The sequence below is a fragment of the Agelaius tricolor genome, unplaced genomic scaffold, assembly GCF_023055355.1.
Source record: "Agelaius tricolor isolate 1412-34295 unplaced genomic scaffold, bAgeTri1.0.p SCAF_43, whole genome shotgun sequence".
In the NCBI taxonomy this organism is placed as follows: domain Eukaryota; kingdom Metazoa; phylum Chordata; class Aves; order Passeriformes; family Icteridae; genus Agelaius; species Agelaius tricolor.
Genome location: NW_027269303.1, coordinates 1,580,466 through 1,595,928, shown reverse-complemented (window position 1 = coordinate 1,595,928; position 15,463 = coordinate 1,580,466). Strand labels below are relative to the sequence as shown.

Below are 15,463 nucleotides of genomic sequence, written 5' to 3'. Positions count from 1 at the left end.
ACAGGAAGGTGGACAGAGCTCAGAGCTGGTGGCCCATGAGCAGCTTCATGAAGGGAAAAAGCCCCACAAGTGCTTGGAGTTTGGGAAGAGCTTCAGGCAGAGCAGCAGCCTGATCAGCCACCAGATGATCCACACTGGGGAATGGCCATACGAGTGTGGGGAGTGTGGGAAGGGCTTCAGCTGCAGCTCTGCCCTCATCATCCACCAACGCATCCACACTGGGGAGAGGCCCTACGAGTGTCCCCGGTGTCAGAAGAGGTTTCAGACCAGCTCCAGTCTCCTCTGCCACCAGCAGATTCACACTGGGGAGAGGCCCTTCTGCTGCCCTGACTGTGGGAAGGGCTTCAAGCACAACTCCACCGTCGTCACCCACTGGTGCAGCCACGCTGGGGAGAGCCCCTACGAATGTCCCCAGTGTGGGAAGAGCTTCACCAGCAGCTCTCACTTGACCAGACACCCACGGAGCCGCCAGTAAGGAAAGCCCTGCAAATGCCCCAGCTGCAGGAACAGCTTCATGCACCGCTCCAGCTTCATCCCCCTTTAGAGGACCCGCATTGGGAAGAGTCCTGGGGATCCGTGTTGCCCATGATCCATGCTGGGAAGACACCTCTCCCTTTTCCTGCCCGTGACATGATGTGGGATTGAAGAACATGATGGTCTGGCCATGGCCCTTTCATTACATTCACTCCCACCTCAGGCTATTGCCAGGGGCAGGAAAGGGACCTTCTCTCTCTCTCCCAGAGGAGAAGGGTGTCCTTTCCAGACAGGGGAAATTGTGGCTGGAAAGAGACAGTCAGTTGTGTTGTAGTTTTCCCTGTCAAAGTTTTATTTATCCCTTCTGTTATCAATATTGTTTCTGTTCAAATTTTTCCTTATCTCATTGCTGTTCCCAATAAATTGTTCTTCTCCCAGCCCGGGATCTTTGCCTTTTGTGCTTTCCATGGGAGGCGGGAGGGCAGCGAGGGCAGCGCGGTTTTAGCAGGAGCAGGAAATTGGGGAATCCCATTGCTGAAGCCCGGCCCGTGGAAAGCGAGCATCCCAGCTGGTGGCAGCCCTGGTGTTCATGGCAACCACCCCTGGCATGGGGTCTCCATGGAGTTGCCAAGGGACTGAACACAGCAACAGGGGGCTGGTAATGGTTTCCATGGAAACTGACTATAGAACAGGGGGCTGGTGATGGTTGCCATGGAAACTGACCATAGCAACAGGGTTGCTGGTGATGGTTGCCTGCTAAGGATCAGATTTGTCACAGGACCTCAGAGGGGTTCCATGGGGACATTCCAAGAGTCTCCAGGCTGTTCCAGAGCTGGAATGTCACACACAGAGACAGGGGCTCCATGGAGACCTCCCAGGGCTTTCTGGGGATGGTAAAGAGCCCTGTGGTCAGAGGCAGTCACAGCCATTCCATGGTGACATCCCAGGGCACCTTGGGCTGCAAAGGCACCCATCTGTCCCAGGCACTCACGGGGGCTCCACGGTGACATCCCAGGAGTGCCCAGGCTGCCAAAGAGCCGGGATGTCCCAGACACTCACAGGGGTTCCTGTCATGGGCACAGTGGGAGCTTCAGGCCCAGTTTATTAGAGAAGCTCCTGTTGAGTCATGAGGTGCAGAAACGAGCCCCAATAGTCCCCACAGATCCCCAAATGTCACCGTTGAGTCAGAGATGACACAGACTCAGATCAGAAGGCTAAGGGCTAAAAGCCACCCAGTTTTTCAATCCTCTTCCTTTTGACCTTGGTTTTCTACAGGTGGATCTCATTGGTGATTTAATCAACACATTTCACATGATTGGCTGATAAAGACAACCCCCTTCAGTAAACAACTTTATGGAAAAAACAACCTATTACAGACACCACTTGTCGATAATTTACAATTCTTTCTCTCCAGCTTCCTAATGGTTCCCAATCTAATTAATGGGAAAACTCTCTTGCTTTCTCTGTCTCTGACCAGACTCTCATATCCACAGAAAAATACCCCCAAGGACCTCCAGGCTTTGTAATCTCCTTCTGTGAGAGGAGCCTTGGAGCAGCTGGCTCCAATCCCAGCCTCAGACTTTTACAGAGTTCATGGGTAAAGAATTATCAAGGTGAAATTTAACCTTTAGCATTTGTCCCACAGGATTAAGGATGACAAAGCATATATATTTATAAAAAAAATTATATTATCTATTATGGTAACGATTAGAAAAAATTATCTTATCTTAATCAGAATTGTTTACTCCAAGGTATAAGAGCTGTACCATATTATATTATATTATACTAATTTATAGAAAGCACTCAGAAGGGATTTCAAAGCAATTTTATTAAAGGAAAAGAAGCTGTTTTTAAGGAGAGATTGATGTCACTCCCACAGACCAATGACCATGGGCAAATCCCTTTGGCTCAGCCTGAAGCAGTGACCTTGAGGGGTGTCCCTACTGCAGGGAGGAATCTCCACACCCCCCAGGAAGGGAAATGTCAGGGGATGCTGCCTTTAAAATTTGGGATGGGGCTTTTCTAGTCTGAGGTTCTGCTCTGTCAGTCAGGTGTGCCCAGGCTGGGCTGGCTCAGCAGCTCTGCAGAAGCTCTCACTGGTGTCACTTGGTTGTTCCTTTCTCTGGGGATTTTCCAGCACTGTCACAGCTTCAGCTCCCTCTGAGGATGTTCAACTTTGGGATGGAGGAGTCAGGCTGGTTTCTGCATTATTCACCCCAAAAGCAGCGTGACCCCCCCTCCTTCATTTCCCATTGCGGCCTTTGCAAACAGGGCCTTGCTGGAGTTGTTGGAGCCCATTGCAGGCAGAGCCTCCTGCTCCAGCAGGAACTGCCTTTCCTGTGCCATCAGCAGGGCAGGTGCCGCTGCAGGAAAAGCCCCAGGCCAGCCCCAGCACAGGGAAGGCCTCGGGCACAAGGGCAGAGTGCCGTGCTGGGAGCTGTGCCAGGGAGAGCCTGAGGCACCAAAGGCACCTTGGCAGCAGCAGCTGCTTGCAGGCCATGGCCAGAAGCCTCCCTTGGCAGCCCGGCCTGGTGGCCACCACTGCAGAGCTGCTGCCTCAGGGCTCATTCCTGGCTGGCCTCTGAAAAGCCACTTCTGCTCCAGGAGCCTGACTGGGAAGCCGTTGGCCCCAGCACCTTGGGGACAAGATATCAATGACAAAACTCTTCATGCCAGCAGAGCCAAGGCAGGGGCAGAGAAAAGGGCAGAGCCAGGCCCAGGGGACAGGGCTGCCATGGTGATGGCTGTGAGGTCAGTGCCCCTGCAGCAGCCTGGCTGCCCTCAGCAGACATTCTGGACAGAAGCGTTGTGAGGGCACCCAGCACATCAGAGAACCCACACTACAGGAATTCTGTCACTGGGGATGAGAGGGTTTCACTGGGTCAGGTTGCACAAAGCTCCTGTTCTTGGACAATTCCTGGGATGGGGCATCCACTTCTGTGGAAAAACAGTTGCAGTTTCATGTCACTTCCATAATTGTGAAATATTTCCTCTTCTAACGAATGTAAATCTTTCCTCATTAAGCTTAGAGATATTGACCCTTGTTTTGTCACTTCAAGATTTGGGAGAAAATAACTTTGATCACTATTTTTCCATTTTCACAGACCTTGGAGAGGACCCAAAAATCTCCCAAGATTGGGTTTGGAGGCCTCATCATAAAACCAGCAGGGAGAGTCTGCAGGCTCTGGGGTCAGTTGGGTGGAGACTGAGGACAGAACAGGAGTAGCCTGGGAGGGATTGGAGGGTGGTTTCAGAGGGGCTGGAGCTTTTGTTCATAGTGGGAATGAGCCTGAAGAAGACATAATAGCACCAAGGGCAGCTGGGGAGGCCCAGAGTGGACACAAGGAGAAAGGAATTTCCCTGCCAGGGCAGGGCTGTGGTGCAGCACATCCCCCAGCAGGAGCCTGGAGCAGCCCAAGGCTTTGTGTGGGCAGGCAGAGGCAGGCAGGAGGCAGAGCTGTCAGCAAAGGAAGGGGCCAGCCAGGTGGGGCAGCCGGGGGATGCCCACAGCCTGCAGGGACAGAGGCGCAGGTTTGCTCAGCACCAGAGACACCTTTGCCTTGCTTGTCCCCACCTGTCATCACTGCCACCAGTGTTCTGCTCTACCTGGAACCTGGGGACACTTTCTCAGTCCTGTCCCTCACATGGATCTATTTAAAGTATGAGAAACATAGGTGTTTCACCCTCTTTTTGAGTCCCTGAGAAGTCCTTTGAGCACACTCTGAGGGACTGAGTTCGATGCAAAGATCACCAAAGCCCCAGAGGGTCATTACAGTCCTTGTGCTGTGTCTGTGCTGCTGAGCTGGGCCGGGCTCCTGGCCCAGAGGCAGCTCCTGGCAAGGGCAGCAGAGCTGCAGAGAGACAGCTCTGGCCAGGAGCAGCTCCTGTGCACAGCCCAGCAGGGCTGGGGCACTGCCAGGGCCCCTCAGGGACACCAGCAGGGCACAGACAGAGCTCCCAGGGGCTCAGCACTGGCAGGGGCTGTGGCATGTCCCAGAGGGGGCTGTGTCACAGCAGCTCCTCTGTGGCTCTGTCATGGAGGCACAGAGCAGCTGTGATGTCAGCAAGGGGCTGTGTGACAGCACAGAGTGGGCTGTGTGAGGTCACTGAGCAGCTACAGCATCATAGAGGGGATTCTGTGACATCACAGAGCAGGCTGAAAGATCATGGCATGGCTGTATGACATCATAGAGCCAGGTGTGAGGTCAAAGTGTGTGCTGTGACATTACAGAGTGTCACTATGACATCACAGAGGGTTTTGTGACATCACTGAGGGGGTTGTGACATCACCCAGCTGTTTGTGACATCATAGTGTGAGGCCATAGAGCAGATCTTGCCATCATAGAGTGTGGCTCTGTGACATGAGGGAGTGGGTTGTGACATCACCAGGTGGCTGTGTAACACCATAGAGCAGCCTGTGACATCACCGAACAAACTGTGACATCGCAGTGTGATGCTTTGACACCAGAGTATTCTGTGACATCATCGAGCAGCTGTGTAACACCACAGGGGACTGTGTGACCTCACAGGGGCAGTGTGACATCACAGGGGCTGTGTGACATCACAGGGGCTGTGTGAGGTCCCTGGGGAGGTCACTCTGCCCCGGCCCCCCTCACAGTTCCCCCCAGAGCAGTCCAACCCTGCTCGTGCACAGCGGGGTCCCCTGTCCCCCCGGGTCCCCCCGCCCCCGGCGCCGCAGCCTCCCCCAGAGGATGTTCCACGAGATCGACCCCAGAGCCTGACACGGGGACGGGGGGCCGGGGCCCTGGGGGTGGCACAGGGGGACAGGGACCCCCCGGCAGCGTCCCCGTGTCCCCCAGGGCCAGAGCCTGGGCCAGGGCTCCTTCACCCTGGTACCAACGAGGCCTTGAGAGCACTGAAAAAATCCCCAGCAAGGGGATAATAAATAGTAATAATAAACCAGATTTAATATCAAGGGACAGCAGCACAAAGTTCCTTGGCAAGAGTCACTCTGCTCCTTACTGGTCACTTCAGGCACAGCAGGGAAACAAAGCAACAACAAAACCAAACAAGATCCAGGCAATCAAACCAGAAATAGGGCAAGAACTGGGGCTTTTCTTCCTATGGAAAAGAACTGTCCTAGTCCAGGTGCCCATGGCCAGAATTGGGATTTCACCTGCAATATTGACTGTTTTGAAAGACTGGAGGAGATTTTTGGATCAAAACCTTTTGTGTGTGGGGGAGGAAGGGGCAGGTCCAGCCTTGCCCTGCCCTGGAAGCCCAGCCCTGCCCTGCCCTGGAACCCCAATGCCCCCAGAGCCTCTATCCCAGCCCAGCAGTGGCTGCCAGTCCCTGGCACAGCACAGGCAATGCTCCACAGCCACCTCTGCAGCCCCAGCCCAGCTCCTGAGGGACCAAATGAGCCCAAGCCCCACCTGGGGGAAGGGCCCAGGGAGACCAAGGGGTATTGAAGGCTGACCACAAGTCAAGCACACATCTTGACCCTACCTCCTCTTGGAATTTCCATTTGAACAGTGCTGGAACCCAGGGCTTTGTAGCTGTGTGTGTGCTTCTCTGTTTCTTTTTTTGTTTCTCTCTTTCTGTGTCTTATTCTTCTGTTTCTCTTCCAAATTTTGATTAATATTTCATTGAACAGTCTTAGAGCTTCTGGAGGTGAATGGGCCAAGTCATTGCTTTGAGAAGTGTTGTTTTGTTGATTGAATGTCTGTCATAGTTTGACATGAGAAGATTTTTTAAAAGTAATATAAAAGTTTTTGTGTAACTGACAATCTGTTAAACCACTGAGATACTGAACATGCCTCTGTTAAACACAAATGTAAAAGACAAAAAACCCCAGGAACCTCCTCTTTCTTTTCCAGACAACAAAGAAGCAGCAGGCCCTGGTCCCAGCCCCATCTCAAGCAAACCAAACCAAACCAAACCAAACCAAACCAAACCAAACCAAACCAAACCAAACCAAGCAACCCTGCCATGGGCTGAGCCCCTTCCCCCCTCCCCAGGCCACCCTCTCCCCATCGGCCCCATTCTGACCAAACCAAACCCCAACAACTCCCAAACAGGAAAACAAAAGAGGCTACAAAACCCCAACCAGAACAAAGCCAGCCACAGCTATTAAAATCTCACCATCAAGTGCCCTCCCTCTACACAACTAAAACCAGAAACCCCTACAGCCTACAACCCATACAAAATAACCCTACAACTAAAATTAAACAAAAAACCCCACAAAAATTAACCATAAAACCAATCCTAACTCAACCCAACCTTAACTTCCACCACAAGTTACTGGCAGGTCAGGGGCCAACCCTTTCAATACTTCAATCCTCCCTCAAGTAAAAGGGAAAAACAAAATACAAACATAAAAATATTATAAAACCATCAAAGACAGTGAAGAAGACATGAAATTCCAAATAAAAAAAAAGAAAAAGTACATTAATCTTAAAAATAAAACCCTCTTATAAACTATAGAGAAAAAACTCTTTTTTTATAGCACATAAAATTTAAAAAAAATAAAAATATTCAAATTAGTTTCAAACAAAAAACTTGCATACTAAAAAAAAACAAATGTTAAAATAACTGTAATTTCATAAAAATTTAAACAGGAGAAGATAAAAACATAATCCAGTACCCCCAAGAGAAGATCTATATTCCCAGAGATAAAAATAATTTCAAAAGAAAATAATAAAAGTTTTTACCTTTAAATAACTCATCATTAAAACAATATCCCATAAGTTGACATGGCCCATCAACAAGCTGTAGAAAAGCTTCTGGCAATAAAAACAACTTAACAATACCAAAGTTCCACAGAACTGATATCCATGACAAAATTAAGAACCACAAAAACCCAATTTTTTCCTTTTGAAAAAAAATCTCCATAACCTTAACAAGAAAAACTTCACTCCCTAAGGAAACTAAAAAAGGACTATTCTAGAAATAGTAACCTAACTAGAAATTGAATTTTTACTTTCTTTATATTGTCAGTATAAAAGAAAAAGTTATAAAGAAAAATAAAGTGTTCCAAGAATTTAATTCTTACTCCTTTTTTTCTTTCTTAATTTACTGTTAAAAAAAATTTCTTTATACTTTTAAAATTTTGAACCCACTTTACCTTTTTTGTAATCCAATCTCACAACAAAATAAATACATAAATAATTAACCAACGCTAAAACCCACCATACTCATCAAATCATTGGTTAAGAAATCTCAAGAGAAGAAAAATCTTAAATTAACAACCCAAAACCACTACAATGTCCTAATAAAACTTTTGCCAAAGTTTCCCTGATTTTCTAAAGTTCCCAGTAAAGGCTGTTTTATAGTTTGGAGCTCCCGAGAATCTCTTGTTGGCATTTCTCCAGGGAGTTCAACTCAGGGTACAGAAACAAATGTAATTCCTTTTAAATGTCTCCTTGCGAGAGTTGTTTGGGGGATGGCGGTCAGGGCTTGTCTGTGCTGCTTGGCCCAGCCCAGGCAGGGCTTTCCCAGCCACATTCCACACTCCATTGCCCAGCTGGAGCCGCTGGTGCCTCTGAGTTGTGCTGCCCCAGCCCCAGGGACGCTCTCCTTGTCTGCCCATTCCCCCACGCTCTCTGGGCAGGGATGGCCTCACTGGGGGCTGCTGACATCCTCAGCAACTTGGATGCTGCTGCTGAATTTCACTGCTCCAGAGGCTTGTTCAGCCTTCAGCTCTTCAGTGCAGGAATTCAGTGTCCCAGGGCTCATGAACATTCAGAACACCTGAACAAGCCAAGCCTCTGGGAATCATTTGATTTAATTTTCAAATCCTTTGTGGTTAAGTAGATCTCAGTAGTGTATTCAAACTGAATACCTGATATTTAAAAAGACAGCGAGAAAAGATTTCTCAGGTCCTGTTTAGTTTTGTTTTCCTGTTAGATAAATCGATATGTGCAATCTCCAATTGACACTGAATCCAAGTACCTCCTCATGCAGTTGGAATAGATATGAAAATCAAGACCCTTCATGGCTGACAATCAATCAGACTCTGTCCCTACCCCCACCCCACCATTTCCCCCATCCAAGCCCTGGCACTCAGAGCAGCCTTGTGCAAATCTGAGCTCCCTCCAGCCCAGGCTGCACCTGCAGCTTTCAGCTCCTTGGCTCCAACTCCCACCTGCTTTCCTTGCAGAAGGAGCTGCCCGAGACACAGAGGGATGTTCATTTCTTGTCAGCCAACAAAGCCAAGGGAAGGCACAGCTCCATCAAATGCCAAAGTCATTCTTCTCCCTGGCTCTGCTCCTGATCCCCACAGCCTGTCCTGTTTCCTTCATCCCTGCATTGCCAGGCACTTTCTGGGACAAGGGAGCTCTGCTCTGGCTATGGAGCGAGGTCCAAGTGCAGCCACTGGAGTGGGAACAACAACTCATCAGGTTTGTGTCCTTTGGGGGTCAGGAACTGGTGAGACTCAGAGGCACAGAAAGTTTCTCTTCATGGCAAACAGACCATGGTTGAACAGGACACAATTTAATAACAATCTCGCTCTTCCTTGAGCTATGTGCAACTTCCCAGCAGTTCCTAATGAGTCCACCACCCACAAGTGATTTTCATACTAAAATTGATTTTTGACTAACATGGTTCTGTGATAGATATAAACACAATTTAGTTCTTGATCAGGATGTTCGTCTTGGAGTGGGTGCAAAACAGCTTCAACAATTCCTGATTTGCAAAGCTGTCAGTGGTGGATGGAGAAGGGAGGTCAGGCTGCTCTTGGTGCTGAGGAAATGCTCAAACCAGCCTGACTCATTTCATCTCCTCCTGTCCTGGCTGATCTCCCCTCTTTCCCCTTCCACCCATTGGCTTTTGTCTCCCACCAGGCCCCCGGTGAAGAGCCTGGCTCTGTGTTCTCCATCCCCTCCTCGCTGGCACTGCCAGGCTGGGATGAGGAGCCCCTCAGCCTTCCCTGCTCTGGGCTGGACAAGCCCAGCTCCCTCAGCCTCTGCTCACAGCCCAGGGGCTCCAGCCCCACCTTGGAGGCCCTTCCCAGACCCTGCTCCAGCTGCCAGACATCTTTCCTGCCCTGGGCAACCCAACCCAGGCCACAGTGACCTGGATAATCCACGTCCTTGATGTCCTGGTCACACAGCCCTGGCCCCTTGTCCCCATGTCAGGCTCTGGGGTGGATCCTGTGGAACATCCTTTGGTGGAGGCTGTGGCTCCAGGTGGGCCGGGGGGATCCCGGGGGACAGGGACCCCGCTGGGCATGGACAGCATTGGACTTGTTGGGAGAAACTGTGAGGGGGAGCTGGGGCCGAGTGACCAACCCAGTGACCTGACACAGCCCTGCTGGGATGGCACACAGCCCCTCTGGGATGTAACAGTCTCTTCTCTAATGTCACACAGCTGGTCTCTGATGTCACAGCCAAGTCTGTGATGTCATAGTCTGCTCTGTGATGTCACAGCTGGCTCTGTGATGGCACAGTTGGCTCTGTGATGTCATAACTGATCAATGACCTCACATCCCCCACTCTCTGATGTCATAGCCCACTCTGTGACCTCATGTTACCAGATGATCAATTGCCTACACCAGGTGAGCTGACACCTGGAGCTTGTTCTCCGCATCCCCAGGCCTATGGAAACCACACAATGCCCATTGTGTGAGAAGGGGAACTGGAAGTTCAGCAGCCTCAGGGTCCTGCCAGCTCAGCCAGGCCCACTGGAACAGTGGGGTCCACGACCACCAGGGACCACCAGAGAGACCCCCAGGACAGAAGAACACATGGGTAAAGGGGAGGGGAAATCTGTCAATGATTTTGGGGAAATGATTATCATATGCATTTTAAGTCCAGGACAATCAATGAATATGTGTGCAAAATACAGAATATAAACAGAAACTTTCCTGTACTCAGCATGCAGGGCTTTGGGAGGAGCTCTCCCCCGTGCATCCAGCTGAATAAAGAATGCTGCTTCTTAATGCTACACTGGGGTTAAGGAGTTTTCTCTTTCACTGAATTTTTGGTAACACTCCCACTGTCAAGGAAAGCTCTGTCTGCTGCTGTTCACAGACAGAGAAGGGCTGGGGGCAGATGTGGGGCTCAGAGGCTGCCTGGGGCACAGTGACCATGAAATCATCAAGTTTTCCATGTTCTGTGAAAGAAGGAGGGGCAGCAACAAAACTTCTACACTGGAATTAGGAAGGGCAGACTTTGGCCTGTTTAGGATGCAGATTTGGGGAGTACCAAATCAGGTACTGACTTTTTTAGAGAGAAAGAGCCCTTTAAAACAAAGGGGTCCAGGAAGGATGGACACATTTCAACAAAGTAATCTTAAGGGGGAAGAGCAGCCTGTCCCAGTGTGGCAAACGATGAGCTGGTGAGGAAAAGGACTGGCCTGGCTCCACATGGTGCTTTTGTGGGAACTCGGGAAAGAAAAGGATGCATGAACTTTGACAGAAGGTCAGGCAACTTAGGAAGTGTTTAAGGATGTTGTTAGGTTATGCAGAAAGAAAAGTTGAGATGTGAAAGCTCAATTAGAGCTTAACCTGGCCACTTCTGTGAAACGCAATAGAAAATATTTCTATAAATAAATTAATATCAAATGATAAGGTAAGAAGAACCTCTACTCTTTTTTGAGTGCAGTGGGGAATACAGTAACTAAAGATAAGGAAAAGGCAAAGCTACTTTACACTTGTTTGCCTCACTTTTCAATATTAGGGCAGGTTGCCCTCAGGACAAGTGTTCTCCTGAGCTGGTGGATGGGCACAGGGAGCAGAACAGCCCCCTGGAATCCAGGAGGAAGCAGCTGCTGACCTACTGAGCCACTCAGATGCTCACAGGTGTGTGGGATCAGATGGGATCCATCCTAGGGGGATGAGGGAGCTGTGGATGAGCTCCCCAAGCTGCTTCCATCATTTACCATCAGTCCTGGCTCAGCAGGGAGGGCCCAGAGCACTGGAGGTGCCAGTGTGAGCCCATCCCCAGGAAGGGCTGGAAGGAGGAGCTGGGGAACTCCAGGCCTGTCAGCCTGACCTGGGTGCCCGGCAAGGTTATGGAACAGATCACCTTGAGTGCCATCACAGGGCACCCACAGGATGGCCCAGGGATCAGAGCCAGCCAGCGTGGATTTCAATATCTGCATTGATGGTCTGGATGAGGGGATTGAGTCCAGCATCAGCAAATTTGCAGATGACACCAAGCTGGGTGTGAGAGTGGATCTGCTGGAGGGTAGGAGGGCTCTGCACAGGGCCCTGGACAGGCTGGATCCAGGGCCCAAATCCAACAAGGTGAGGTTTAACCAGTCCCAGCGCCAGGTCCTGCACTTTGGCCACAACAACCCCTGCAGCTCTACAGGCTGGGGACAGAATGGCTGGAGAGCAGCCAGGCAGAAAGGGACCTGCAGGGACTGATGGACAGCAGGATGGACATGAGGCAGCAGAGTGCCCAGGGGGCCAAGAAGGCCAATGGCTCCTGGCCTGGATCAGGAATGGTGTGGCCAGCAGGAGCAGGGCAGGGATTCTTCCCCTGTGCTCAGCACTGGTTGGGCAGCACCTCCAGTGCTGTGTCCAGTTCTGGGCTCCTCAATTTAGGAAGGACATGGAGGGGCTGGAGCGTGTCCAGAGAAGGGCAACAAGGCTGGGGAGGGCTGTGGAACACAAGTCCTGTGAGGAGCGGCTGAGGGAGCTGGGATTGTTTATCCTGGAGAAGAGGAGGCTCAGGGGAGACAAGGCAGTGTCAGGGCACAGGTTGGACTTGATGATCTCCAAGGTCTTTTCCAACCTTGCTGATTCTGGGATTCTCTGAAACCACCCTTGGAGCAGTTTCAGGATGAGCCCTGGGCCTCCTCTTGAGAAGCTCCAGCAGCCCAGGTCCCTCAGCTTCTCCTGGCAGCCCCAAAGCCCATCCTGTCAGTCCTGCAGAGCCTCTGCAGCTCCTCCTCACTGCCCAGAACAGGGAGCCCCAGAGGCAGACACAGCAGCCCAGATATGCCCCCCTGGCCTGGGGTGCCTCTGGCAAGGGAGCAGCAGCAGGCACTGCAGGAGCCTGCAGACAATTCCTGCAGCACTTGTAGGATGATCCTGCTCCCCAAGGGACGTTCCCATGGGGCCAAGTCAGGAACTGCAATGGGGAGTGGGGCCAGAGGGGAAAGGGCAAACAGGGATGGGCTGTTTGCAGGGAAGGAAACAGGGCTGGGCAAGAGGAAGAAATTTGTACAAGGGAAGAGTAAAGAAAGCAAAGGTGAAGCCAAGGAAATGCTCAGGGCAGTGTGGGGGTGCTGCCAGGCAGCCCTGGCTCTGAGCAACAACATCTGCAATGGCACAGGAAACTCCCAGCTGATGGGAACAAACTTTCTGGCTGAGTGCAGAGGCCAGGACAAAGCTGAGTGGTTTCCCTGGTGTCCCGCAGGCCTTGCTGGCCCCAGGGGCTGATGGCATTTGTGCTCCCTCAGGTTCATGTCCCCACAGCAACAGCATGGGTGTGCTGGCCCTGCTGTGTGCAATGCAAACAGGGGCTGCTGAGGCAGTGCTGCCGTGTCTGTGCCTGCAAGGATGGGGCACCTGTGTGAGCTGGGGGAGAGGCCAGGGCTGCAGAGGGGGGATGTTGTTGGCAGCTGCATGAGGACGCTCTGGGACGCTGCCCTGGGCTGTGCAGCGCACTGGGCATGGATCAGCCCCTGCTCTGCTGCTCCTTCCCGTCTGCCCCAGGGCCCTTGCAGAGCCCCAGCCATGCTGTTTGCCCCCAGCCTGCCCACGGCCAGCCTGGGGCTGCTGACGGGGGTTTCTGTGCTGAGCATTGGCCTGGCCGTGTTCTTGAGAGAGCCTGGGCAAGGAGCCTGGAGCCCCCAGGGCCTGGCCTGAGGCGTCAGCGCTGCCCCAGCAGTGCCCATGGCCTGTCCCTGCTGCAGCCCCGGCACTGCCACCCCCAGGGCTGTGCCCGGCCCCGAGAGCACTCAGGCCCTGCAGCAACACCAGGGCCACCAGGGCAGCGGGGCAGGGCCACGGCAGCAGCACTGGCAACACCAAGTGCTGCTGCTGCTGCTGCTGGGCACAGCTGCTGGGCCAGCACTGATCTGCCCCAGCTCTGCACACAGACATTGCTGCTGCAGCTCCAGAGAAGGCAACAAAAGGGCATCTCTGCAGAAAACTCTGCTGGGAGATCCATTAGTTCCTCTAAAGCCACCAAGAGCACAACCCCTCACTGACACAGTCTGTGGCCACAGGTAAGGTGGACAGAAATGAAATGAGAAATGGCACCAAGATTGACATTTCTTTGTTGACAATATGAAAATACTAAAACAAAGGAAAAGAACCTCCAAAATTAAATGAACAAGAAGGATCAAAGATGACTTTTATTACAAGTGATTTGCAGAAATTGGCCAACAGTTCAATGTTTCTGAAAGCATCCAGTCATCAGTCTCCACACTGCAGCCTTGAGCTCCTGGTTCCTCAGGCTGTAGATGAGGGGGTTCAGGGCTGGAGGCACCACCGAGTACAGAACTGACAGGGTCAGATCCAGGGATGGGGAGGACATGGAGGGGGGCTTCAGGTAGGAAAATATACCAGTGCTGAGGAACAGAGAGAGCACGGCCAGGTGAGGGAGGCAGGTGGAAAAGGCTTTGTGCCGTCCCTGCTCAGAGGGGATCCTCAGCACAGCCCTGAAGATCTGCACATAGGAGAAAACAATGAATGCAAAACATCCAGAAAATAAACAGGCACTAACAGCAAGAAGCCGAAGTTCCCTGAGGTAGGATTTGGCACAGGAGAGCTTCAGGATCTGTGGGATTTCACAGAAGAACTGGCCCAGGGCATTGCCATGGCACAGGGGCAGGGAAAATGTATTGGCCGTGTGCAGCAGTGAATAGAGAAAGGCACTGGCCCAGGCAGCTGCTGCCATGTGGGCACAAGCTCTGCTGCCCAGGAGGGTCCCGTAGTGCAGGGGTTTGCAGATGGACACATAGCGGTCGTAGCACATGATGGTCAGCAGGGAAAGCTCTGCTGAGATGAAGAACGTAAAGAAAAAGAGCTGAGCAGCACATCCAGTGTAGGAGATGTTGCTGGTGTCCCAGAGGGAATTGTGCATGGCTTTGGGGACAGTGGTGCAGAGGGAGCCCAGGTCAGCGAGGGCCAGGTTGAGCAGGAAGAAGAACATGGGCGTGTGCAGGTGGTGGCTGCAGGCTACGGCGCTGATGATGAGGCCGTTGCCCATGAGGGCAGCCAGGGAGATGCCCAGCAAGAGGCAGAAGTGCAGGAGCTGCAGCTGCCGCGTGTCTGCCAATGCCAGCAGCAGGAAGTGCCTGATGGAGCTGCTGTTCGACATTTGCTGGGGCTGCACATGGGGATCTGTAAGAAAAGTAATCATGGAATAGTTGGGTGTGGAGAGGACTTGAAATATCCCAGCAGAGCCTGGGGGCACTTTGCCCCCACTGCCTGCCCAGGGCTCTGCTGCCTGGAGCTGTCCCTGCCAGCAGCTGCTTCCCTGTGCCCAGGGCTGGGCCCTGCCAGTGCTGCCAGAGCCCAGCCCAGCCCTGGGGGCTCAGCTCTGCCCTGCAGAGCCCTCCCAGCTCAGGCACTGCCCAGGTGCAGCTCTGGCTCTGTTGCCATCAGAGCAACCCTGAGGAGGCTGGAAAAGCAACACTGATGCTGCCTGTGAGGGGCCCTGTGGTGATTTCTATAACTGTTGTTTTGTAAGATCTGAGAAATAAATTTTTTTTTTATTAACCTGAACTGGGAGAAGAATATCTATGTGCAGTTTCCCATCCCAGCAACCCAGAGCAGTAGAATAAAAAAGCAGGATTTTCCCCTTTATGCAGCCCCTGCCTCACTGTGCACCCTGTATAATCTACTTGGAAATGTTCTGCAGTTCAATGCCATGCTGGGAGCAGTCCTGAACAATGCAGCATCCTCCCCACACATGGAGAACACTTCCAAGCCTCACCAGCTGTCTCCTCCCAGCCAGATCTTGTCCCCCAGTGCTGGGAGCAGCTGCCAGGGCTGGCTGAGAGCTGTCCCTGGCAGGCAGCAGAGTCCCTGCCCCAGCACAGCGCCCTGGGCTGCAGGACCCTG

The 15,463-nt window shown here is 52.0% G+C and overlaps 2 protein-coding genes across 2 annotated transcripts in view; one reads left to right on the top strand and one right to left on the bottom strand.

Annotated features, from left to right (window-relative positions):
- The window catches only part of LOC139604076 (uncharacterized), a 1,261,625-nt gene that overhangs the window by 1,181,727 nt on the left and 64,435 nt on the right, over positions 1-15,463 (top strand). Inside the window, 1 exon segment of the mRNA XM_071455063.1 lies at positions 118-248. Coding sequence (XP_071311164.1) covers positions 118-248 — 131 coding nt within the window.
- On the bottom strand, positions 13,785-14,717 carry LOC139603976 (olfactory receptor 14I1-like). Its single transcript, XM_071454974.1, has one exon. The coding sequence runs from the start codon at positions 14,715-14,717 to the stop codon at positions 13,785-13,787; it is 933 nt and encodes a 310-aa protein (XP_071311075.1).

Excerpts from the sequence above, each read along its gene's own strand:
- LOC139603976 (XM_071454974.1), bottom strand. The coding sequence starts at position 14,717 with ATGTCGAACAGCAGCTCCATCAGGCACTTCCTGCTGCTGGCATTGGCA.